The sequence below is a fragment of the Centropristis striata genome, chromosome 6 (assembly GCF_030273125.1).
Source record: "Centropristis striata isolate RG_2023a ecotype Rhode Island chromosome 6, C.striata_1.0, whole genome shotgun sequence".
In the NCBI taxonomy this organism is placed as follows: Eukaryota; Metazoa; Chordata; class Actinopteri; order Perciformes; family Serranidae; genus Centropristis; species Centropristis striata.
The window spans coordinates 14358838-14383949 of record NC_081522.1 but is presented as its reverse complement, the minus strand read 5'-3'; the positions used below and the strand labels follow the sequence as shown (position 1 = coordinate 14383949).

The following is a 25112-nucleotide window of genomic DNA, read 5'->3' as shown; positions in this document are numbered from 1 at the left end:
GAAAAAAGAAAAGAAAAAAAGAAAGAAAAAAATAAATGTAAAAAAAAAGATTAAAAAAAAGTAAAGAAGTAAAAAAAGACAGTGGTGGAAGAAGTGTTCAGATCCTTTACTTCAGTAAAAGTACTAATACCACACTGTGAAATGACTCCACTCCGCTCATTTTAACTACCTAGTAAACTTTTAAGTGGTTTAATTTATAAAAATGGGTCATCATTTTAAATGTATCATGTTTTTCATTTTAAATCTTGACCTGAAAAGTAACTAAAGCCAGAGCCAAAGTGACACCTTCACAATATTTAATGTGTGCAGCCAACGGTCCAAATCTCAATATTATAAATAATAATTAAAACATTTTTCCACGATTAAAAGGCAGCACATCTTTGTACACTGAAAGCATGAAATGTCTTTGCTTGAACATTTATTAAAATAGTTGACGATTAATTTTCTCTCAGTCTATTTAACAATCAAACAACAGTTTAAGCTGTTCTTGTACATTTATGTTATGTATGGAATCATCTTAATTTGAAACTAAGTAACTAAATGTAAACGTGTAAAAAATTAAAAGCAAGTGCTCAAATACGGGTACCCCAAACTTGTATGAAGTGTACTAAATAACGTCCAACACTGCAAACATTTTGGGTCAATTGAGAATGCATTGGTATAAGATTCCCATGGTATATTTGGTTCATATAAAGCTGACAAAATGTACTAATATATAGCAGTGAGCATACAGTATCATAATTGTGTACTTTATTCCTGAAGAAAAAGGAAAAGTAAATAAAGTATATTTAGTTTAAAAAAAAAAAAGACTACAATGGTCAAATAGATGCATATTGGTTTGACTGACTTTATTGTGCAAGATTTACCGGGCGAGCATACAGATTCATGGCAATAAAAAGTGGGTCTGCATGCTTTTAAACAGAAAGCAAAACCATCTATGTACATTCAAGTTTTAGACACAGATATATGAAACTGATAACAAACTGCTGATCACACAAACAGATTAGAGTACCACTAATTCTCTGACAAAGTGAGTTAAAACCTCAGGAATTATTTGCACAGGCAAAATGAGCTGTAGGTTTCATACTCTTTATCTGACAAAAATACTAAAATCTGATTTTAGAGAACATTTACACAGGATATTTTCAGGTGGCACCTCCACCAGAATATGCTTTTTTTCCCAGCATTAGACATCAATGTTGAAGATGGACAGATCAGTAGCAGGAGTATTATTTAGAACATAAGTGCCAAAGCAACAGTGATGAAGATCAACAACAGGTATGTGAAATATGACAGACCGCAAGAAGCATCAGGAAGAGGAACTGAGCTTAGTGCTGCAAGTAAGGTGTGAGTTCCTTCAGTACACAGTGTCAAAGGGTTATTTCAGTCAAAACAATCTCCAAGAGTTTATCCTATGTAACATCCCTAGTGTGAGACCCCAAAGGACCACATTATACCCATTATAATCATCACCATTTTCCCTCCCACTCCACATGTATGTGAATAAAAAGAATACATTATGCCATTCAACCATTTAAGATGACGCAATAAAAAAATCCAGATTTTTTAATTTACAAAAGAGTCACAGAAATACATAGTAATGGCTGCTTTGAATGGAAAAATGTTGCCCTACAAAAATATGTGCATATGCCAGTAACTCCAGCTTTTTTTAATGATTATTTGACACTTTCTGAGAAAATTTGATTATCTGCAGGATACTGCCTGTGAGCAATACTGTGACAATAATTAGGAAGGTTATTCATTGACAAAATAATACAAAAATTACTTTAGACATTAAAACTGGACAGATTAACAAGTAGATAATATAACAAAATGGCATCACAGGGTTGTGTGCATTGTTTCAAAATTTAAATTCTAGTGAGAATTTTCTATTTAGAAGAGCCCCAGCTTTGTTGACATTCCAATACTTGCCTTGCTTGACATGCTTATTACGTGGCTACTCTGAAATGAGCAGATGGGACTTAAATCTGCAAGTTACTTGCAACAGAGCCAAATACTGAGTGTTTTTAAATTATGTGATGGTATACAACGGAGTCCCTTTTGGCATGGCCTTTTAATGATTCCTCCTGTGAGCTGTGGACGGACAAATTAGTCATAGCTGCCTCAAGTGTCAGTTTGTGCCCACACACAGAGGAATGGCCAACATACTGTAGTTTTGGGTGACCTCAATATGGATGGATGTAATACATGGGAAAAAGTTAGATGCCGATGGCCGTTTTGAATCACCCAGATTACCTAATAAACAAAGAGCTACATCAATATTTTCTACACAAATCTCTCTTAACAGAAAAAAGAAACATCCTGCAATTACACATTATTACAGAATGCTTGTTTTTGAGTGTGTGTGAGTACTTGTTCTTTATTTCCTGTGTCCAAACCTTTGGATCTTTTACAGAGTTTTAAGGCAGATATAAATCACTCATATTTGGACGGCTAGACTCATAGCGTGTTCACTCAGATTGTGCGTCCTGCAGACAAAGTGAGGCTCTGTGTTTCACTGTCATGTAGCTCCGTCTGTTGCGCTGGCGCAGGTCTGTCCGATACTTGTCATCGAGGAAGTGGGCTCCTGGTCCGTTTCCCTCACACAGATGACAGCGTCACCACTCACATTAATGAGACACTGAGCCTTGAGGAGGTATTAAGACAGGAAGATTAAAGCATGAGGATGAGAATATCTATGAGGATGCAGAGAGTAGTTATTCTTGCTTTCATGTATAAATGGGTAAAAGTACCTGGTTCTTGTTTGGATTTTCCATTAACACACACTCTTTCATGCTGTAGGACACCACTGCATTGCCACCCAGGGCTGCTACATGGGCTCGAACCATCGCGAACACCTCTGCTATAAAAGAATGGAGGAAGCCGCTTACACCACCTTCCTGCAGAGGACAAAACACACATTTCATGTGTACAGGTATGTCTACACTTTGCACAAGATCCTGGGGCGCGTGCATGTGAAACGTGTCCTTGCAGCCATACCTCCCGTAACGATGTCGTCTCTCTTATAAAAAACATGTTGATGATTCCAAGGTATTTAATGATGCGTGTCCCGGGGAGGAATGAGAGCGGTGTCATCTTCACCACAGTGACCGAACTGCTCCCAAATGAGCGGTTGGAACGCAGCGAGCGGGAACGTCCCTCAGGCAGGGGGCTGCAGCGCTCCGAAGATGAGACTGCAGGTTCAGACAGAGCAGAAGTCCAAAAGAGGGAGACATGAAAAGAAAACAAGAGGAGGGGAGGGGGGAAAAAGAGGAAAGGGAATGTAGATACCAGAAAACACTCAAAAATAGTGGAAAAATAAAAGCAGATATGAACTTTAAAGCTGAAAGAAATGTGAAATGTGAAATGTACGTGCAAAAATTAAACCGTTAGCATTTTCACAGCAGGACTAACACACGTGTGAACTTATCTACGAGTATGTCAGTGGTCTGTGTGCGTTAGAAACATGTGATTTGACATGCAGTGGTGTGAATGTGTGGTGCCAAGACAATCATTTAGAAAGCATGCGTTGCCATGCAGATCAAGCAAACAGACAAGACAGTTAAACAGTGTCTGCAGACAGACAGACAGACCTGGGCACAGCTGTGTATGTTTACAAGTGTGAATACAGTATTTGCAGTACAGTGAAGTACATGAGAAGATATTTATATCTGTTTGCATTTGTGAAAGAGGCTTGAGAAATGGAGACAGACACAGAGACAGCTATTAGCTGAGCTGGGCACATGAACACAAGCCAGAGTGTGAAAGATGCTCCGTTATCTTAATTAATTTTTTACCTGATGTGGCTTACATCGATCAAACCAGGAACCTTCAGAGCCACACATTAGATTATTGTTCACTTACTGTGCACAGGACTGAAAAATCAAACCAGATCTTGCAGAAAAGCATCCCCCACCACCCGCCCCACCTTGATCTCTACCACATTTTACATGTTCAGATTTGTATGTGTACAGTTTGTCCACAAATAATGTGATGACTTCTCAGCTTAAGTACATTCACTAATGCAAATACAAAGAAAAATCAAGCGAATTCCTCCAGTAATTGTCATCAACTTGCTGCAACCCATCCAACCCTGACATATTTGGACAAGTACAGGCACGCTGAATGCAAAAAAACATTACTTCCTATCAATTTGTCATCATGATTTCCACGGCTACAGGCATTTCAAAGCCAAGCTGCTGATTGTGGATCCCTCTGAGGGGCGGGGCTTCAACGTTCACACTCTAGCTAAAAAAAGCTGGTGCTTGATTTACGATGCTCCGCCCCCCAGCGGCATGCATGGAGGGGTGTGTGAGTGTATGCGAGCACATATGCGTTGTGTGTATGTGTGTGTGTGTGGGATTGCTTGTGAAACTGTGTTCTGTATTTGTGGGTATGATCACCGGAGTGTGCTAGAGACTGTGTCCTCCTACTTGTCTTAACTGATCCTCGTCTTATGGTGTGAGCTTTCAGCCTAAGCAGCTCTAGCCAGGTGCTGCATCTGTCTGCAAAGGAACCGTAATCAACGGAGGCAGCTGGAGAAAACACACACACACACACACACACACACACACACATATCCACACACACACACACACACACAGCCCACACCCGAACATACACATACGCAACAACAACGACAAGAGAAAAAAAACAAGACACAAAAAACGAACAGAAAAGAACAAAAGTGGATGAGGTTTGGGAGTGGTGCAGGATAACTCTGTCCGAGACAAAAGGATGAAAAGTCAAAACAGGGCAGTGTAGTAGTTTTGATAGCAGGGAGAGATGGTTAAGGGGGAAGGGGGCTCACCTCTGGTGGAGACGTTGATACTCTCTGGGACACCTGTCACACACACACAGACATTTAAGTCTACCTTTGCACTTGGCAGGGAGCGAAAAAGCTTCAGGATCAATCCCTTACCCTTGCCACAAGGCTTACACAGCATGTGTTACTTTGATTTCACCTCCTAATCTAAATGTTTTCTACACCAAAGTGCTCCATCTATAGTCAGTACTCACTATAGGCTGAGAAACCTGCCAGCTGTGTTCATGTCACGTGAACTAAAAAGGAAGGCACGCTGCTTTAGGAGCATGACGTCTCATCTAGACAACACCACACGGCGATCTAAGTTCACATCAAAACGGAACACACTGGGCTATGACACATCACTGTTTATTTACCTGGTGAACGAACCATAACCAGCTGATTTTGGCAGAGTTTTGCAGCTGGGGTGAGTAAAGAGACTGTACCTAAAGTCGTTAGTGAAGGAGATGGGCGATGCCTGTTAGTGAAGCAGGGCAGATGAGGTGGTCAGGGACCAAATTAAAAGCAAAGGTTAAAGGCTACCTGAGATTTTGGATGATGGCTGAGTGTTAGCGGTTGTTAAGTCTGCACATAACTCCATGGGAAACTGCAGCTGCTCTTCAGTCTCACTGCCTCCTGAAAAGAAGTATAGAATCACTTTAGCCTGATGTCAAACACAAAACACAACAGCAGTGATGTTTCTTTAACATGTTACACTAATGTGTTACTATGGTGTTACACTAATGGTTTTCTGCTTTACTACTATGGAGACAAACTCTAAAAAGCCTTTTTATTTTTCTGCAAGAAATTTCAAGGTTTGATGAATATTGATTATAGCTTTTCTAGGCTCAGAAATGGCATGATCATAGGACAAGTAGCAACTAATTTACTTCCTGTTCACAATTATCTACAGTTGAAGAATGTAAAATGTTTCTTACTTCCTGAACCACACACCACATTTTTTTCTTTGTTCATTAAATGCTGAACCAAGTGGGTGAAATATTTCCTTATGGTCATATTTTGTGGAGATATCGAATTAATGACCCCTTGAATAAGTTTTATTGTAGCAAACCGCATTGTTTTATTGATTCAGTTCAACCTTCCCTCTGACATTTTTTTCTTTGCTCTTGCATGCACACTTTACCTCCCAATAAAAATAGAGTTTTTAATTGAGAAAAAAATCTGTGGACAGCAGTGGAAATAAAACTGCTTTTGGTATATATTGTGTAATATAAAACATTAAAAAATTCAATTCAATTAAAGCAAAGAAAATGTAGTTTCACACTATGGTGCAGAGGAAATGTTTATAGAATAAAGCCATAAACACTAACAAGTACAACGATTTAAAACCTCAGTGATCAACTTCATTTGAGCAGAGTTGCAACTGGAGCTATAGTTTCAGAAATTGAGCAAAGTTGTGATGAATTTATCATTTAATGTCTGACTTGTGGAGAAAACATTAATAAATTATTCAAAAACATAAATGATCTCCTTTAACCAGACAGACCTTTGGAGGTGGGCTTGTCTGCTATCTTCTCCTGAGTCTGGTCTTTGTCAAACGTCATTGCAACTGCTGTCACTGTGACCTGAGAGGCAGAGAGAGAGGCACAGTAGTAGAGATAAGAATTACAAAAAAATAATGAATTATTAGTTCTGTTTAGTTTGCAGTTTAACAAATCAGAGACGGCCCGAAGCCTCTCACCTGTATGAGTTCTTCTTCTGGCACTGCTACAGTGAAGTTGAGCTGACACAGACAGCAAGGGATCATAGAGCGCAACTTGAAGTAAAAACTCTGAAACAAACACAATGAACAGAGTTGTAAGTTCTTTTCCAAACACAACCACAGCAAGTATCATTATAAACAGTGTGTAAAAAGCCCATTACAAAGAATAAGCATTGCAACATATGTAAATGTATATGCAAATAATGGTTTCTTACCTTTAGTAGATTCTCACATAAGTCAGTGAAGATCTTGTTCAAGCCCTGGTTAGTAAGATTGGCATTACTCAACCGAAAGACCCTCACTGATGTAAACATCTGCAAGACAGTAACGGAAACACAAAACTGATAAACAAGACAAAGAGGCTTATTTTCCTTAAATCACCAATCTTTGTTTTTGTTTTACTGCCAGATTTGCTATAACTTTGTTTAAATTGCTTCTACTGGTTAGAAAAATACCAAATGTGCACAATGTGGGAATAGTCGCCCTGAAATTGTGTTTGATGAAGAAAACAGAAGGTTTTCGGTAATGTGTGAATGAAGTAACACTGAAGAGCAACCTGAACTCCTGAAGTCCAGTTGAAAATCCCAGGCATGATTTCAGTGTTGCAGGAGTAGAAACCTGAAGGTATAAAAGTGGAAATGTTGACATGGGGGATGAAGCAGGAACATAATGACATTTGTTAGAGCCTCAACCCAATCAGGAGATAACTGACGGTGGAGTGAGTAGATAGACTATACCTGCAGGGGTAGGAGCATCAGTGAGGAGGGAGTGGATGTCCTCCACAGCATCAGTGTCATCAATCTATGGAAATTACTGCAAATTTTTATACTTGTCTGTGGAAGTAGTTGCATATGAATGTTTGTATTTTAATAGATACACACCTCCAGGACAAAGGCATCCTTCTTGCCATGGGAGAGGTCCAGTTCTGACAGTTCGTCTGAGCTTTCTGAGTGCGAGCGGAAAAGTCTGGATCTTTGCCTCGGCTCAGGGATTGGAGAACCCACCACTTCCTCTGTTAGCTCCTGCAAGCAAAGAGACACAAAACCTGAGCAGACGGGAAGCCAAGGTGAACGCCTAAGCAGCCCACATCTGCATCCCACATGTGCCCAGACTGTACAGCGAGTAGAAGGTAAATAAAAATAATGTTAATAACACGCCCACATGCTCAGACTCACTCAAGTACTCAATGAGCTGCACCTTTAGACAGACAGACAGACAGACAGACAGACAGACACACACAGACAGACAGAGACACACACACACACACACACACACACAGAGACACACACACACAGACAGAGACACACACACTCACACAGACAGACAGACAGACAGACAGACAGACAGACAGACAGACAGAGACACACACACAGACAGACAGAGACACACACACAGACAGACAGAGACACACACACAGACAGACAGACAGAGACACACACACACACACACTCACACACACACAGACAGACAGACAGACATAGACAGAGACACAAAGACAGACAGAGACAGACAGACACACACAGACAGACAGACAGACAGACAGACAGACAGACAGACAGACAGACAGACACACACACACACACACACACAGAGACAGAGACACACAGACACACACACAGTTAATTTGGATATGTATCTAGAAGAATAAGGAGTGGCGCAATCACACACACACACACACACACACACCACAAAAACATATACAGGTGAGAGTGTGAATGAACAGGTTTGATGGTTATAATAAGTACATTAAAGAGATGGTTTAGGTTTTATGAAGTGAGGAACTCATTGTCAGTGTATTACCTGCTGACTTCAAAAAATCCAAACTATCCCTTTAATACAGATACAATGAGTCTACAGTGGGTTGTCCTCAGTAAGTGACTCTGGAGTGGGTTACACATCTACCTGCTTCCCAAACATCCCCCAGTTAAGAGCGGTTATACAGTAACAGTCAAAGTGGTGTAGTATTGCGATTAATAAGGTGAAATATTTGTCATGCTTTGCTGTGTCTCACAGCTAAAAGTTGCCATGTTCAGTACCATGTTTATGCCGCAGAACACCTCAGGGTCCAGGGCAAATAATTTCTTTAATGACCAGAGAGAGACAAGAGGGGTAAGTTTATCATGATTCACAATGAACAGACTATATAAAATGTATGATTATGTACATGACTTTAACGCTAGAAAAGATAGATACCCAAAATAATGGAAACAGTTAAGTATGAAATGTATCAATTTGTGTAAAGAATCACACTTATTGTGTAATATATAACCTCATTAACTTTATATAACACTGTATAAGACACAGATGCACAAATCTTAATTATTTATTGGCCATAAACTGTAGATATCATGGTCGTATTTGGGATAACACCTACATGACATCCTGGTTACTGTGGTGTTGTAATGAAACACTATAGAAACCTACTTAGCAGTGAAAACCTGGCATACTCTGAAGAATTTGCAAATCACAAACCTCTTCCACCAATTAATTTACTTTCCATGCATGCATTGTGTGTCTCACCGGAGGGTTTATTTGATAGAGCTCTTTGTTCTTGGCTATGGTGTCATTGATCCTTTTCTGGATGGTGAGGATGTGGTGCTCATTGCTCAGGTCACCAGGAGTCTTCCCAGCAATCTGGATGCCCCCTGGTGCTGGCAGGGCTGTCAGGTACACTCCTGTAGCAGACTGAATACACGCACACATTTTAAGGGCAGGTTTGCAGCAAATGCACGTATGGTTGATGAAGTTGGCAACCTAAAACATCAACCTACAGCCAGACCCAGGAGCATGTTCTCTCCGACACTGATCTGTATGTGTAAGCCAAACAGAGCGTTCATGCTCCGCAGCTTCAGCTTGTTCATCAGCTGAGTGTGCAGCTCGTACTCCATGAAAGGCAGCAGGTTGGAGATGGCCGTCGCGTTCACTTCCCCCTGGGCTTTCTTTTTCAAACGACACAATCTGGAAGACAACAAACACGGGCATTACAACAGTCAGACAGTCAGTTGTGTAATGTGATCAGTAGAGCAATCTGACCTATCCTATCGTGTGTAGGTGGCAGTACAGCTGAAATTCTTAATGATCTAAATTGGTGTGTTTCTTCTCTTTGTTGGCAATCATTTTAAAAATGCATGGATCCATTTGACTGTGACAGTGTTTTACCTGGCCTGAATAAGGCAGCCCTTCCCTGTGACAGCTGCTTCTGGTGGCAGGTCGATTGTGGTGAACAGCACATCGGGAACCTTCAAAAAACAAAACACAACAATTATTATAATTAATTTGTAAAAAATTTTCACTCAACTGCTTTCATGCACTGGGCAACCAAAAATATGTTTAACATGTAGAAGTCTTTGAGAAACAAGGAAATATGTTTGAGACCTTTTGTCGTCTGCAGTGGTAACAGTATGTGAGCTGGGCGGGAAAGGGCATGTTGAGTTCATCATATGGGATGTGGCAGAAGCCACAGCTTGGCGGAGAAGGCTCCTCAAACCTGGCGAACAACACACACCATCTGGTATAAACCTCCATCGCTCAATCCGATCTATGCCGACATAAACTGTACACAGACAAGGATTCAAATCAGTTTACTAATTCTCTGAATCATAACAACCTGTGGTCAGCGATTCCAATGTCTAGGCAGCCTTCACGCATATATCGAGGATTCAGGATGGCTGCTGTCCCTGATGCTGACAGTATACACACCTCCTCACTGTGTTGAGGGACAGATCAAGAGAGAAAGAAAGGGAAAATAATTAGAAATTAAACCTGAAGCGTTTTAGAGAAATATAAAACGCTTATATAAGGATAAAGAAATAATATTTTTTCATGTGTGAATATACTACTACATACCAGATGCTGGTGCTTTCACTGTACCCCACAACAGCATGGCAACCAAGAGCTTTGGCATGAGATTTGATCTCCTGGCGAATCTCCTCCCACCAGGCATCACGAGTCTCTGGCTCATCTGCAAAACACAAAATTATCAATCAGACAGCTTTCACAAAAGTATCCAATTGGCTGTATTATCCATCAAAACCTCTCTGAAGTCTGACATCTGGCTAATAATGAGTAAACACTAAACCTAACTATATTTAAAAATAAATAAATAAAAAAGACTACAAGTGCAACCACTCTTACAGGAAACATGACAAGTATGTTTCTAATCTGATATCTAATCTGATGCTTTGATTAACATATCAAACAGTACACCTTGAATTTTCTGATGAAATATGAATTTAATGGTGTATCAAAGCAAGCCAAAACCAGCTATCAGTTTGTGAAACAAAGTGAGAATGATAAAAAGGGGGGTTTGAGGATGATGATGAAGGCAAAGTCAATGGCTAGGTTACTTGTTTCGTGTTCTCTAGCCAGGTTCCTTCAATGCACATTATCTAAAAATATATAGTTTCTCTTTTCTTTATGTCTCCTTTCAGTCAGCAGGACTAACAGAAAGGACACAGGTAAGAGACACGGTCACCAGCCGTTAGGTATGTTTGGCTGTCGTGGTCTTGCTATAGAAAGAAATTCTTGCTGGCTGGCAAAAGACTATTTACATTAAAGACCCTGTGCATGCTGCGTCTAAAGGGATACTCCTTTAGTAGGGAGCGGTGGGCAGGAGTAGCGGCATGAAAGGTAATCTGTGGACGGGGGCAGCAGCAAATTTTTGCCAACTTAAAAAAAGAGGACCATATGAGTTTACAATACATGTAAACTATATTTACGCAGTGGGAACTGAAACCTTCTTCTATGCTCACTTCAAATCCACCAGATTTCTTTGAAAAACCCCCAGCAATTTTAGCAGTCAGAAAATGGAAGTTGCTGGTCTTTCGTGAATCCGATCCAACCCTTTAAACACCAAAGTCAAACATTAACACAAACAAACTAACAACGAGGCATCGGTAGACCAGCAACTCCTTCTACGAGGTACAATTACTGTTTTTGTCATTGGCGACTGGTGGTTTTCAAGAGAGCACAATTAACAAGTTGTCCCTGTCCACAGCAGCACATTGTTTAGCTTCTGTGCCATTACTCCTGCCTGCTTCTCCAAAGTTGGGGTGTGCCAATCGAAATCTACTTTAAGTAATGCTATGGATAAGTACATCCTACAACCCCACTTCGAAAAATCCCTTTTATGTGTCTCCTACCCTGTTAGCAAATATTTTATATTCAAGCAGGATTGAGCCTTCATCATACTTAGGCTAAACCATGGGTGTGTTTCAATAGTCTCATGAGGCTTTGCTGCAATACCACCTGTTGTATTGACATTGTTCAGAGCCTAATTTTTTGTGAGTTTAATTTCACTAATCACGGATTGCTGAATGACATATATGACATAAGCTACATTAGAGTATTGAGCTGCACCCCATGACTCCCTGAAAGGGCCACATGCTGACGGAGCCCAAAAAAAGAGAGAGAAACATAAGCTTCTGGGTGTAACGGGGGAGAGGAATGACAGAGGGGGGAAGAATGGGGTACCAACTGAAGAGATGAAGAATAATGACTGATGGCCAGGCATCAGGCCCACGAGATGGGTTCCTTTAAACCAGAAGCAGCATGTCACACAGGCACAGGCTCACCAACGTGCACGCTCATGACCATGTGCACGCTCATGGGTAGAGAAGGGCCATATTCATTCACCAGAGTCCATCAAATCTAGTCTAGTTTTAAGTTAAAGAATACTGAATAGCATACTTCCTCCTTTCCCTCATATGTTTCCTTCCATCCCCACCATACATCCCAAAACCATTTTTTAATTTGCCTCAACTGCCACCCATCAGATAAGCCTGCCTTCCATGCATCCATCCATCCCTCCTTCTCTCTCTCTCTCTCTCTCTCTCTCTCTCTTTCTCTCAGTATGAATACGGCCCAGTGAGTTAGGGATGCACATGCCCAGTCAGTGGCTCTTCGTCACAGAGTAAACCTCCTAAACCTCCACCGGTCTAGACAGGTTTGACCACGATGCTGATTCAGGAAGCGTTAGAACAGCGGGGACAACGTTAGGGAAGAGCTGCAGCTCTTCTGTGAGGCAGGATGAGCTGGGTAGGGGGGGGGGAGCCAGGCCAGGCTGCATGGGGTGGGGTGGGGACACAGCGCATGCTCAACTCAGCTCAGCACACACTCGCACAGATTAGAGAGAGGAGAATGGCAGCTCACTGAACGCATCAATTTCCAGTGTTACACTATGCAACTGATATTGAATTTGTTTGTGGTTATTTAGGCTAGCTGGTCTACGTTGGTAAAATGTTAGTGTTGGGTGCATGATAAGAGGGCAGAGGTTTTAACTTCACTGAGCTGCCATCACTCCTGTGGGTGAGAGCAGTAAAAGGGGGGAAATACCTGCAGTGACACTATTCCAGTCTAGCAGTTTGTATGAGCGCGTGTTACCCAAGGCTGGGCCAGAACACACCGTTAGTACAGAAAAGAGAGAAAAAGAAAAGAAGAGACAGTCTAACAAACAAGCACAGCACAACAGCAGCACTCCACAGTCACTAAGCAAAGACAGACAGCACTTCACAGTCACTATGCAAAGACAAACTATATTCAGGCCTACTAACACAACCTTGAGAGAAGACTGACAAGGAAAAGAGGAGAATAGAGATGAGTAAAAGCTACAGGTCTTGCCAAAAGTTTAAAGCCTTAAGGAGAAGATAAACTATATAAGAAAAAGGGAGCATGCAGTAACAGTTTAACTCTAGTGTACTTTCTAAAGTTAAAAAGGTGCCCTGTGGAGTTTTCTTTTAAAGAAACATATTGCCTTTATATTTGAAGGCCTAACAAACCTTCCTCATGAATGCAGATGATTTATGATCCTTGCATATTACTGTCCATCCTTGTGCACAACACAAACAAAACAGGAACCCACGTGTAAAAACAAAGCATTATAGTGCTACTTGTAGTCAAAAACTCCACAGGGCACCTTTAATGTTGCGCTGTAGTTGATATTATCAAGGTACAGCAACAGTGAACAGGGCTCTTTTCAGAGAGGCCAAGGTAAACCTGCAATTCAGGGGAAAATTATGTGAAAACTATTTGTAAATAATTAGCATACTGTAGGTTAAATCACTGCATATCTAGACCTTCCTTTCTGCAGCTTGAGAGTAAAATCCTTTTTAGGTATCTTATATTGGCTCCCCTGACAATCACTGAAGAGAACCCTGCTTTTCCTCACCCAGCCAACATTTATCAGCACTGCCCTCTCCCTAAATTCTCAGGCATCCTTGAGTCTGTGGTCAAAGACCAAAATTGCTGAGGCTGCAGAGTGCATTCATATAGTCTAACACCTTAACCCTCAAAATGTCTTATTGTCATCAATATAGTGTAAATCTTATTTAAGAAGTCAACAAAAAAACAAGAAAACATCAGGATTTTGAGACAGAGATATGAGGCCTATTTTGAAAACTCAAAAGCATATGTAAAAACACCAAAGCACTTCACCACAGCACCACCTGCAGCCAACAACACCAGACAACAGAAGCAGCAGGCAACAGACTGGAGCCATGCACCACGTTTGCACCTCACCTCCAGGGGACACAGCACACAATTACACAGCGACCAAAGCATACACACACGCACACACACATACACACAGCTATCACATGACCGGAACAGACTACACATTAAATGAAGCCTGTCAGTCAAACCACAAGGTGAAAGTTGCCCCTATCCATTGACACAGCTGATGATAGCTTATGCTAACTTTAATTTCATCAAAATGCTACAAAGCTGCAGTCTGTAAGAGTGACCAGGAACAGCTTTCACCTGCTTTAGGACTCGTACTTAATGGACGTCTTTAAACATAATTCCTCTAAACAATCAAACAGATTGGGACTAGGAGCATACATGTGAAAACTGTTCAACACAAGAGGCTAATCGGCAGCATTAACTAACCAGCTGCAACAAGACCGGACTCTCACACAATACTGTTGGCCTATGGAGGAGCTCACTCATATCGTTTCACAGGACAATGGACGAGCTACATGAGGACATGAGTTTGTGTGCACTGCACTCACCAGGGTTGTGTATACGGTCCAGTAGTTTGACAGAGCGGGCGCTGACCACTCCACCGACATGAACCAGAAAACCAGGTGGGAAAGACGCCAAAGTGAAGAAGGGGAACTCCTACAGACAAAAAAAACAGTCAGCAAAGGAAAACACACTCTGAATTTTAACAATGTATTTTTGCTAAACCTATTTAGTGCCTGCTGCATAATTCTAACATTTCCATAAATGACTTAGGGTCTGTATTGTATTATTATTATTACTTTTTTACTCTAATGTCCCATGTTCTGTTTTGGCTAGGTGGAGTAAATCATGTAAGAAATATTATTATAAGCTACATATAAGCATTTTGTTGTTTAAGAACAGAATAGAACAGGATCCTTAAAAAAAAATCTTATAATGTAAGAAAACAGAGAAATCTAATCTTTTATCAGCAGCTACATGTACAAGAATTAACTTATTATCTCCAAAAAATGTTAAAAACTGGGCACTTTTAATTTAGTTGTCTTTCGAAGAAAAGTGCCAACATGCAGCAAGGATTGAGTGTGACGTGTACCCCCCCATGCAAGGTTTAACCCTGATGACTTCCCACTCGCTCCATTCCAACCGGCACTTGTAGACACAAACGTGAGAGTAGGGCTGTACAGAATAGTGCAAAGTTTCATTCAAAACACTGACATTCAAATTTTAAATTAACATTAAAATGATGTTCATTCTATTAGAACACAATATTTCTGCATAGTAACTATATTGTATGCCATAGTTGTGGATAAAGATTAAGCTGCACTAATTAGTATTATACTATTTGTAGAATAAGATTCCAGTGGTTTCAAATAACCCCAAAGCAGTGTAGGAGTAATGTATTGAAGTAAAGAGTGAAGATAAAGATCCAAACGTTTTTTATCTATATAAATATTCTGCTTCAATCAATATTTGTGGCATTTACCTTTCAAAAACCTTTTGCTCTCCTGCTTGCCGCACACAAAGTGAGGCAAGCGTCAGCAATAATAAAGCGGTCTAGCAGCATTTAACATGCATTTATGTTGACGAAACTGACGAGTTGTATTCTTTAAAAAAGTCGGTTTAATCAAAAAGACTAACCCATTTCATCTGATGAATCATTTTATTCAAACCGATGATTTTGTTCAAGGTATTTTTTCAGGGTGATGACACATATTCAAAGCTGAAAAACCTGAAAAGAAGCTTGAATGTAAAAAAATATAATTCGGTACAGCCCTACTTGAGCGCATTTCAAATAGATCTGGAAGTGATCTTAGTGTTTCCTTAAATCCTTTCAAATCTATATACATGCATTAATTAGGACTGAAGTTGAAAGTGAAACACGCACACACACACACACACAAAGGTCCTGCTGAGGATCAGGACTCTTGTTTTACATGCTTTTCTGTCCACTAACGTGAGAGCTGGTCCTCTGCTTCCAGTCAAATAATGTGAATGCAAATTCATGCAGTCACTCACAACTGGAAATATTAGGTTAGCATCTTTGTATACATCCTAGGTTGAAATGACCACGTTCACAGGGAATATGAGGGACGTTGTGATTTCTAACCATGCAGGTTCATGTGATGGATGGCTTTTGTGGTAAAATAAATAAATAAATCAAGTTGGACTCCCGATACGTTTCTTTCTTGTCCAGCACTCCAGCAAGGAAGATAGCTACTACTTTGACTGACAGCTCCACCCACTCGGAGCAAGATGGCAAGAATGAGGTAATGAGGTGATCGTGCTCATTCCCGTTGTTGACACAGGAAAACCAAATTAGACTCGGGAAAAGAAGTCAGAAAGGAGGGAGGTGTTTCACATGAGTATCCAGAAGGCACACACACACAGTCGCACACCCCTTCAAAATTGAAGGGAACACAACTCCAAGCCTCCAGCCCTTCTGCCTAACAGGTCTGTGAATCTTTTAGAGCGCAGTGGGTGCCGAGCATACACAGCAGTGGGGGTCACACAAGGATCCACTGCCATATTGCTAAGCCCAGCCTGCTGCTATCAGATCCACAAACAGTAGAGGAGGGATGGGTTAGGAGTTCATATGGACTTGGTGGTGGCATTCAGCTGGTTTAGGTGTTTGGGGAAAGGTGGAGAGAGAGAGAGGGCGAGAGAGTGTCACACTGATGGGACATACCCTGGCGTTTAACAATAACCCAGAGGAGGACGCTCCCTGAGTAGCACAAATGGTCAAGAGGACAGAGAAAGGGAACATTACTTGCTCTTACACAGACCCATTCCCCATTAAACACTTGATTGTAAATGAATGATCTTTCACAAAGAATGAAGCTGTGTGAAAAGTAGTGTGCAGCAGTAGTCTGACACTATGTGCAGAACTATGAGGCTGATAACCAATGCAAACCGAATATCGCTGCTTTAACTTGTGTTAATAAATGTATTTTATTGCAGTAAAGCGGCTGGTCAATCAAGGCCAAGCCTGAAACAAAACATCAAGTGAAAACTGAACACTTTGACTTGTGTTTTACAATGCATTTCAGTCTCAAATGCCTGCAGTGAGTTGATAAATATACATATGATTATATGCGAGTGTTGAGTCATCGTACCCTCTGCTCGAGAGCCGTCTGCGTCTGCTGTCTGAGCAGGGTCTTCAGAGGCCCTGCCTCCTTCCCGGCGCTGCCCCCACTGCCCATTCCTGATCACAGAAGAGAGTCTGGCTTCAGTATTGTCACTTTCAACACAAGTCAACTGACTAAAAAGCCAGTCAGACTTGATTATTAGATTGCAGTATTAATGTTGTTAAGACAAACCAAGTGAAAACAACAGCTTGAATTCCACACAACATCTTAAATTGAGAACAGTCAATAAACCTGCTTCAGCCTCATGCTAAGATTAGCCTACTCTTAACTGGACCTGGAGTAAGGTTTGAGTACACCTGATAAACACATCAAACAACATGCTGAGGTAGGTGAATCCTGAGTAGTCAGTCGTGTTGCTTCACGTTGAGCTCTGGGCAGTTGCACCATGCATGTTAAGTTATTTGTTTTGGGTAATACCATTCAAGTCAATCTGAACAGTCCTGCTTTTGACCCAATATACAAGAGGGGGGCCAACACTAAAGTGTTCCGTTACTCGATGACACACAGCAGTCCTACTATACCAGAGGACGCCAGCAGCAGGTCCTCGGTGAAGGACACACTCTTTCTCAGCAAGACACTGTCTGAGTGGACGGTGTGGGTAAGGGGCGGGGTGCTGGCTCTGGGGGCAGAGCTATGACCATAGCCCACTGAGCCAGAACGAGGAAGGGACAGAGTGTCTGTGGAGAGGGAGGGGGTGCTGGGGCAAAGGAAGATCCCAGGCCTGCGTCTCACTGGCTCCACTATCCAGAAAAAACAGATGGAGGGTGCATAGAGAAACACAGATATATTGATGGATATTAATGGACAGGCAGTGCCACGAGGAGAGTGGCCAGAAGCACAACAACTGAGGAGGAGGGAAAGGATGCAACAGGGAAAAAGTGGACAGGAGCATAAAGAAAGAATAACCGGATTATCAGATTGAATTGCTATATTGTTTCAATTAATTTACTTAGCCTGGTACAGTGTTCATGTTAGCCATTTTCTTGTTGATGTTTTCTTTTGCTTTGCTTATACAAATTAATCATCTTATCATATTCAACAGATCCACACCATTTACATAATCTACATAATTTTTAGTCAGCATGGAAGCTGTGGTGAAGGGCTGTACAGAGCAGTTGACTTAATGTCTGTGCTCCTCCAGACCCCCAAACACTATATAGGGACTCAAGCCGACTGTATTGCTTTTGCTACCCGACTCGCCAGATGCCCAATTTTACTTGAATGGAAAGACGGACACACAACACCTACCTTCTCTAACTGGATCAAAGATGTATCTACTAAGTTAGAGAAAATAAATGACTCATTAAGGGGCTCCACAAAGACTTTTAATAAAGTATAGAGTCACTTTCTGAACCATAGCATTAAAGGTAATAAGTTGTTCTTTCTGTAAGTCAACTTACAACTACCTGTACATTGCTTCAATCTCTATAATGTTTGTTGCCATTTTTAATTGATGTATCAAGCAAGAAATAAATGCCTCAAATGTTCTCAATTGGTTGACTGTTTCTCCATCTGGTGGGAAATTTCCCTCAGTGGTAATAAGCCCTGACTCATTTGAATTGCAGAATTAATTGTGGAAGTGGAAGGCAATTTAGAGGTCGGGAACCAAGAGAGATGCCAAGGATAGGGATAGGCAAGTTAACACAATGAGTGAGAAAAGGAGAATGTAGGGCTCAAAGACAGAGGCTTGAAAAGGGAAGAGAATATGAGAAATAGATGATAGACAAGAGGAAATACAAAAAAGAAAAGAAGAGGAGTAGGTATGGCCTGGAGGACTGCTGGTGCACTCCTGAGGTGTCTGGGGAATGGCTCTGGTGTTTGAGGCTTTTTGAGGCAGTTTGCAGCTGAACTCTGTTAAACTGTGCTCAGTTTTTTCTTGGGCCAGAGTTTGACTAAACTTACCTTCCCCTCAATGATTAACCATAATGGCTGCTAATGAAGAACTGACCTTAGATCAACACCAGCACCTCTTGAGACACAGTGCTTCTACTAAAGACCACAACAACAGAGGGGCAAAAATAATACAGAAATCTGGTGTGTCTTCACACAGTTAAGCCCGTTTTACAATAATTAATGATAAAGTTTTTAAATAGTGTGAAAAAAAAGACACACCAGACCACTGAGGACAAGTGAGAGGATGGGACACGGCAAAAAATATATTTACAACATCTTTTAAAATAAATAATGTTAAACACAACCATGAAAAAAATAATGAATAAACAAACTTAAATGAATAAAACCACCACCTGAGTAGCACCACTATGAGGTGAGGGGAGAGGGGAGGAATGAGAATGGGAGTGGGGGATGGGGCCAAGTGTTCTTACCCGTCTTGGGCGTCAAACTGAGGTCTGTGTCTGATGATGAGGACTGGCGGCTGCATGGCTTGGAGGGAGAGAAGGGGGGAGGAGAGGAAGAGGTGGTGGGAAGGGCTCTGAAAGGGGTTGGCGGGCCGGAGGACGAGGTCAGGTCCTCACCAAATACCGGCCTGCCAGGAGAACATGACACACACACACACACCCACGTCAGTCACCACCTCACCCTCTGAGTGTGTGTGTGTGTCTGTCTGTCAGTGTGTGTGTGCATTGATGGGAGTGGGTCAAGTTAAATATGGTTAAGTGGAAAGGCGCCTGCTTTAATGTGTGATTTGTTGGCTTTGGGTGAGGTGTGTTTGAGGTGCTACGGATGGCTGGAGAACAAAAATGCAAGCGTGGAAAGCAAAAAATTTGATAAACACAAGTGAAACGCACACACACAAACACACAAAACTAAAGAAAGCAACGTGTCAAAACACAAGGAGGTCAGACTCAACAGAGGAGGACGAGCTGAAGCATGTGTCCCACTGGGGAAGCTAAGGTCAGGTGACTGCAGAGAGATCACAGGCCCTTGCAGGAGGATGCAACTGGGAACCTGACTGCCCACCCTCCATCGTTAGAAAAAGAAATGACAGGTGGAGGGATTTGAAGCTTTCATCAACGGTTGGTCTTTCTCTGACAAAGGCACATGGATCTGCCTCCCTTCTTCGTCTTGATGCCTTTATCTAACACAACAGCTATATTTTAGCTACTACATGCCTCTCAACCTTCCAGACTCCAGAAGAAAACTATTTATATTCACTTTTCTCCTTCCATATAAATACCCCTGTCTACTTCTTTCTATCTCTCTTTCTCTTGCATCTATTCCCTTCCCTGCCTCTGCGTACCAGTGAAGATGAGTGTGGGTACAGAGACAGAGAAGTTCTGGGACAGTCTCTGGGAGCTGCAGGCCGAATGCACTGGGCTGTTGTGGGTGGAGCGGCATCCATGGGCAAGGGGAGACCTGGACCAATCGGCACGCAGAGGTAGGAAGACAGAGGATCGATTTGGACACAAGCAGTGAGAAACATCCCAATCCAAATGTAGCCAGAGAGCCAGAGAGGGAAAAAAGAGACGCACACAAGAACCAACACCACAACATTGCAATACAGTGTAAAAGAAGGAAAAAAAAGGGGAAAAAAAGTTTGTTTTTACCCACTCTCTATGCCCCTGTAATTTCATTTAAAGCCATGGGAAAGCAGCAGGAAACTCGTGCATAGCTCTCAGCTAACAATCTGTCTCACACAAACATGCACAAAAGGGATGCAAACATCACAGAGAAATGTGACAAAGTCCCCAACAGGCACAGGGACAAGATAACCTGTAGAGGCGTTTGTAAAAATGTATCTCAGTGAAGTCCCCATTAGAACTCAAACAATAACCATCAACAGAAAGATGTGGAGCAGTCGGACCATTACAGAATCACCTACAGGTGTTTACATCCCTGACAGACACAGTCTCACACACAGCAAGGCACAGATACCAGGGCTCAACACTAACTGAAAGTGGCTGGCAGAATCACACCAGAATCAAATAGCACACATTACCACACATCAGCTTTTGTTTGCCAAACTGAAAATGTGGTTGCCATTTTGAGTCACCCTATACTCGAGTTAATAATGCAGTTATACAGAAGATAATAGTAACAGTGTGGCCTAAAAGAATAAAAGCATTTTTACTGTAAGCATTACAGTGTGCTACCTTGAACTACTGAGCCTAATGTATCACTTCAGACATGTATATTATACACATGCATTGCATGCTTTTCCATCTAGCTGAAGCCTCTTCTTTTTCCATTCAGGTTCTTTGACAGTTAAATCCAGTGATAAGTGGAAAGTTTTACCCCATAGTTAAACAACTTAAATCACTTCACCATTATCTCTAAAACAGATGCCTGTCTGCACGCAACCAAATGCACTAATGCGGTGCAGTATTATCTGGTTTTGGTTATTTCAATCAACTATCAATGATGCAACAATTATTAAAATCTTATGTATTTGGGGTGCACGTTCTGTTTTTTTGTCTTTTTGTTGCTTTTTTCTATGCTAAAAGGCCAACAAATGTTGCCAGTTCCTCAAAATGGCAAATGTTACTGTTAAGCCCTGGATACACTGCAAAAAAAAAAGTAAATCATGCATTCAACTGTAGTTATGCTCACAGTGACTTAAAGCTAAACACAAAAAAGCCAGGGCGAGGAACAAAGTGAAGGAGCACAGGATCTAGAAGTGAAGGAGCACACCATCAGAGGCTGAGCAGAACACGTGTGTGCCAGATACTCACTAAAAGACGCAGCACTAGAACATGCAGAGGCAGAGCAGAAAGCCATGCAAGAGCAGTCTAAAAGAGCAAACAAGGGAGGAGGGGGATTGAGGATGGCTGTGTGTGTTCTGTACATGTGTGTGTCTCAGGATATGTCATGTGCTGTTAGTTTCATGACGCAATACATAAACTTGAGACAACAGACACAAACTACAAAGGGGGATAAAAGATTCTGAGACACACACAGGATTAACAGGTGGACTTAACGTAGACTAACATTCAGTACATTCGATTTACACGCTCTCCCTCTCATGCACACAGATCATCTTTTCTCATTCTCACATTTGCACACAAAAAGAGGCAGGGTGCATGCTTGTGTTGTTGGTTCATACTCACTCCTTTCCATCCTTAGAAGGGGAATTGCAGGCATTAGAAGCCGGGGCTGTGCTAGGGTGTATATGTGTGTTGGTGTTGGGGGCGCTTCCAGAGCTGAGTTTGTCCAGTGTGCAGGCAGTACCTATGGCCCGGACCACCAGGCCCGATTCGCCTTCCAGGTCAAAGCACTGCAGGTAACCCACCACTGCATTCCCACCCATCTCCAGTACTTTAAGTCCTATCTTCCTCTGCAGCTCTCCTGAATAGGGGGTAACACATAGCCAGATTACTGAATGACAGGGGAGAACAGGGAGGACCAATTTCCTCTTCCTCCACACCATCATGAAAATAGGGTAAGTGTGAGTTTTCTTACCAGACATAAGAGAAATTAGCCTCTGACGGGCCTCATTGGAGGCACGTGGAGTTCTTATACGGTCAATCCACTGGTATTCTGGATCTTCATTCACCACAAGCTCCTCCACGAAACCGTGCACCATCGCTGCCCTGTAGCACCGTGGAATGGATGTGGCTAACATACAAAATAAGAAAAGAAAAAAAACACAGAGTGAAAGAATTTTAGAGTAAACTTCTCTTCAGCTAATAAACAATTGTGAAGCAAAGGTCAAGTCAGACTTACTGCAGAAGAACTTGACCCCACAGGAGGACTGTCTGAAGCGGTTCAAATCATTGAAAAGCTCAACTTTGACGAGGACATTAATCTCCCCTCGGATACCTAATAACAAGTGATAGAGGGAAATAGATTATAATAAGGAATAGTAAACTTGTGCAGTTATCATGATCAGATTAATTTATTCTTACCATGAATTGTATCATAGATGGGAAACCAGCCAGAGATGATAGAGGCAGCCTCATTGCACAGCAGTGGGTCAATGTCAATGTAAACTTTCCCTATGGCATCGTTAGCACTGTAAGTGTCATGGTCCAACACTGTGACTTGCAATGGCTCATCCTGCAAATCCTCATCATCAACCTACACAGGAGAGGAGAGGGAAAGATGACAAAAGGGAGCAGAGATAAGCATGTAAAAAAGGTTAAGACTACTGAATGAATCCACTGTGTGAGTATGCATTCAAACAATAGTGCCACCACCCGCCATGTTTAATATGAAGCTCAAGGGCCTTTTACCTCAAATTTGAACCACTCTGAGTTCCACTGTGGATTGAGGGATTTGGGACAGACATCGGTTTTGAAAGTTGTGTTTCCAAACTTTACCTGGTAAATAAAAGACACATGGCACACCTTTAAATGCCTGATTTACTATTTTGTGTAGTAATAATAATGTACCAACCATAGTAAAACCAAATGTGAATTAAAGAGATGGATGACAAATTAAAGAAAAACACACAGAACTGTTTCAATGCACATTGGTCTTAGTTCTACAAGTCTCTGAAACTCTACTGGAGGGATAAACACCATTTGGAGGGTTGGAGCGCATTGTCTAACACGTCAGTCTAAAATCTGCCTTAGATGATCAACTAGATTTAGATCTGGTGACTACAAAGTTCATAGCATATGATCCACATAATTTTTCATATGCATCAAACCATTTAGTACCTCCTTGTTTCTTATGGATGGGGTATTTTCATTCTAGAAGACACCTCTTCCATCAGGATAAAAATGTTTCATTGTAGGATAAAGGTGATCACTCAGAAATCAAGGTAGCTAGGGCCTGCTCGGCATTTTATACATGCCACCGAGCATGAAGCATCTGCATTCTTTAGGTTTATACACTCGTTTATCCAGGTTTTTCCTTCAATGTGTCATCCTTTTGTATGGTGGTATAAGTATCAATGGTTCCATTAAAATAAACAACAACAACAACAACACCGAGTCTTGCTCTTTAAGCCTTACTCACCTCCACAAAAGCATCAGTAAGGTCACTGGCTCTGTCCATTACAGGTAAGTGGCGCCCTGCCACGATTTTGGCCTTCAGTTTACCAGGCATGATTCACTTTTAAGTTGATCTGTAAACAAATAATATCAGTAACGATATTAAATTCATCAACGGCTTTTCAACTGACATCTGCTGCAATTGACAAGACTGGAGAGCTGGCCACTCAACTCTAACTACATGGGCATCTGTTGTTGACAGTATGGAGAGCCCCTTTCCTTATTTAACTTGCATGTTTATTAGTCCATAAGCTAGCCTGCCTCGGGTTAACTAGAATTTAACGCTTCTAGCTTTACTCTAAATAGCTTCTGTACTTGGTTCATAGTTATCGTTTACCAACATGACAGCAACTGACAGTTAGCTAGATTATGTTAGCAAACGAGGCTAGCAAGGAAAACCACTTAGGTTAACTGCATTGCAGTCAATCTCCTTAGCTTTAACGCTACCTGATCGGCCATGTTTTTACAATCAGAATGCAAAGCCAACACCCATGCAACAACAATATTATCCTGCTACTGTCAGTGCAAACAGTATCATCCTTACCAATGCTACAACATTAACAAACAGCTGTGAAAGCGGCAGCGGGCTCGTTTTACTCGGACATTACTGTTGACAGCCCACCGCTCTGCTGACCTCCGTGTATCTCCCATAACACGAGACGGTAGTTCTCCGTACACCACACAGGAAAGCGTCGTTCAAGTTAAAAACATCCATCAGCTGATATAACGGCTAAATAGATGCGGATGTACCGCAAGTAACGCTACGACCGACTTATCAGTTTATTACACATATTATTGGTAAGCGCGGTTAGCTAACGGCTAGCTTGATAAAATCATGATGAATGACTTTCCACGGGTTCGTGTGTGCTGCCTTCAAGAATAGCTCGTAAAGTCGTGTTTCCGTTTTAAATGCTACACTGATGTCACTCCATACAGAAAAACATAGACGTAATAAGTCTTTTAACAGTTACTCTCTCCGGAAACATGAATACGTAAATTTACCAATTACTATAATAAGCACTGAGTGTGGATGTTGTTATGTTTCGATGTATTTTACGTAACTACGTACTTACGATGCTACAATT

General features: G+C 41.5%; 1 protein-coding gene across 14 annotated transcripts; it reads right to left on the bottom strand.

The window, feature by feature from the left end:
- Nucleotides 1-1017: 1017 nt before the first annotated feature.
- On the bottom strand, nucleotides 1018-24947 carry c2cd5 (C2 calcium dependent domain containing 5). Of its 14 annotated transcripts, XM_059334417.1 has the most exons (32): nucleotides 24572-24947; nucleotides 23993-24101; nucleotides 23263-23349; nucleotides 22936-23107; nucleotides 22754-22849; nucleotides 22490-22645; nucleotides 22138-22375; nucleotides 19456-19616; nucleotides 17099-17187; nucleotides 16672-16707; nucleotides 14534-14642; nucleotides 12861-12914; nucleotides 10374-10488; nucleotides 10135-10233; nucleotides 9903-10014; nucleotides 9687-9766; nucleotides 9299-9485; nucleotides 9048-9212; nucleotides 8564-8608; nucleotides 7409-7549; nucleotides 7265-7328; nucleotides 7084-7145; nucleotides 6743-6841; nucleotides 6507-6596; nucleotides 6312-6390; nucleotides 5348-5440; nucleotides 5182-5250; nucleotides 4811-4843; nucleotides 4404-4535; nucleotides 3001-3194; nucleotides 2754-2900; nucleotides 1018-2647 (listed from the first exon to the last, which is right to left on the bottom strand). In XM_059334417.1, exons 2-32 carry the CDS (start codon nucleotides 24080-24082, stop codon nucleotides 2522-2524), a joined length of 3420 nt encoding a protein of 1139 aa, XP_059190400.1. In that variant the 5' UTR covers nucleotides 24083-24101; nucleotides 24572-24947; the 3' UTR covers nucleotides 1018-2521. The 14 variants fall into 14 exon arrangements, with proteins under 14 accessions (XP_059190400.1, XP_059190402.1, XP_059190401.1 ...); XM_059334419.1 differs by lacking the exon at nucleotides 12861-12914 and having other exon boundaries at nucleotides 24572-24944; XM_059334418.1 differs by lacking the exon at nucleotides 8564-8608 and having other exon boundaries at nucleotides 24572-24938.
- Nucleotides 24948-25112: the final 165 nt, after the last annotated feature.

Coding starts and splice junctions, on each gene's coding strand:
- c2cd5 (XM_059334417.1), bottom strand. CDS start 24,082: ATGCCTGGTAAACTGAAGGCCAAAATCGTGGCAGGGCGCCACTTACCT. Junction 19,617..22,137: donor CCTTCTAAGGATGGAAAGGA/GTGAGTATGAAC, acceptor TTCTCCTGGCAG/GCCGGTATTTGGTGAGGACC. Junction 2,901..3,000: donor AGACGACATCGTTACGGGAG/GTATGGCTGCAA, acceptor TGTCCTCTGCAG/GAAGGTGGTGTAAGCGGCTT.